The following is a 902-nucleotide window of genomic DNA, read 5'->3' as shown; positions in this document are numbered from 1 at the left end:
AGTGTTCATGTAGACTATACAAAGGAAAAAAGTTATGGGATGCATATCTAAGAATTATATGAATTACTCTTTTTGAGATTCAGTATTTCAAAATTGATCCTTTACACAGTGAAAAAAATACTACTCATAAAACAAAGTTGTTCTTTTTCAAAGGTTAATGTTCCTTTCCAATGCTTTTTCATTATTTCACTCTTTCTCCCACATATTCATATTTGCACACAAAGTTCTACACAGTTAAAACCTTCTAACACTCCCTTCCACCCTTTCAGGCGAGTAAGGAAATGCTCTCTATGAAGAAGAAGGAGGGAGATGTGCCAAGTTTCAATTTTCTCTTTGAGCTGTTAAGAGGGGACCATTAGTTAAGGCAAGTCACATTTTCTGTACTTTTGTTATTGACTTTCCAGTTTGATTTGATTAATACAGTTTATATTTTACCTGCATATAAGTTGAGGAGTATCTTGATAGTATTTGTTACATTTCTTCATTGTCTTGTAAGATGAAATTTACTCAAAAAATGTTAACATAAAAGCAGGAATAATCAGTACTGAGATGTAATTAATTTTGTAACATAAATATGTGGAAAGCTACTATTATGCCATGCAATGCTAATATGAATTACATTTCTAATTAATGCACATTGCATATAAGAAATAGGATGTTGAGAGTGGGTAGACTGTTATAGCATATATGTTTTTGCCCATTTCTCAAATGCACTTCAAAAAAGAACATCTACACTTTTTCATAGATGTAAGCAATTTCTATAGCCACACAGCAAAGAATAACCAATTATTTTTCTACAGGTTGGAGTACAACCTCGTGTTCAGCGTCAGTTGCTGCATCTCCCTCAGGTATGCGTCGTTGCTTCAGGCTCACAATGTGCGTACAAATGGCGTGATCAGGGC

The 902-nt window shown here is 33.7% G+C and overlaps 1 protein-coding gene across 1 annotated transcript in view; it reads left to right on the top strand.

The window, feature by feature from the left end:
• LOC119589087 (nuclear hormone receptor FTZ-F1 beta-like) overlaps nt 1–902 on the top strand; it is a gene marked incomplete in the record, with an annotated part of 70,745 nt that overhangs the window by 67,131 nt on the left and 2,712 nt on the right. The window contains 2 exon segments of the mRNA XM_037937663.1: nt 270–364; nt 801–902. Coding sequence (XP_037793591.1) covers nt 270–359 — 90 coding nt within the window.

The sequence above is a fragment of the Penaeus monodon genome, chromosome 25 (assembly GCF_015228065.2).
Source record: "Penaeus monodon isolate SGIC_2016 chromosome 25, NSTDA_Pmon_1, whole genome shotgun sequence".
Lineage (NCBI taxonomy): Eukaryota > Metazoa > Arthropoda > Malacostraca > Decapoda > Penaeidae > Penaeus > Penaeus monodon.
The sequence above is the reverse complement of the archived record's forward strand: the minus strand, read 5'-3'. Positions and strand labels throughout refer to the sequence as shown.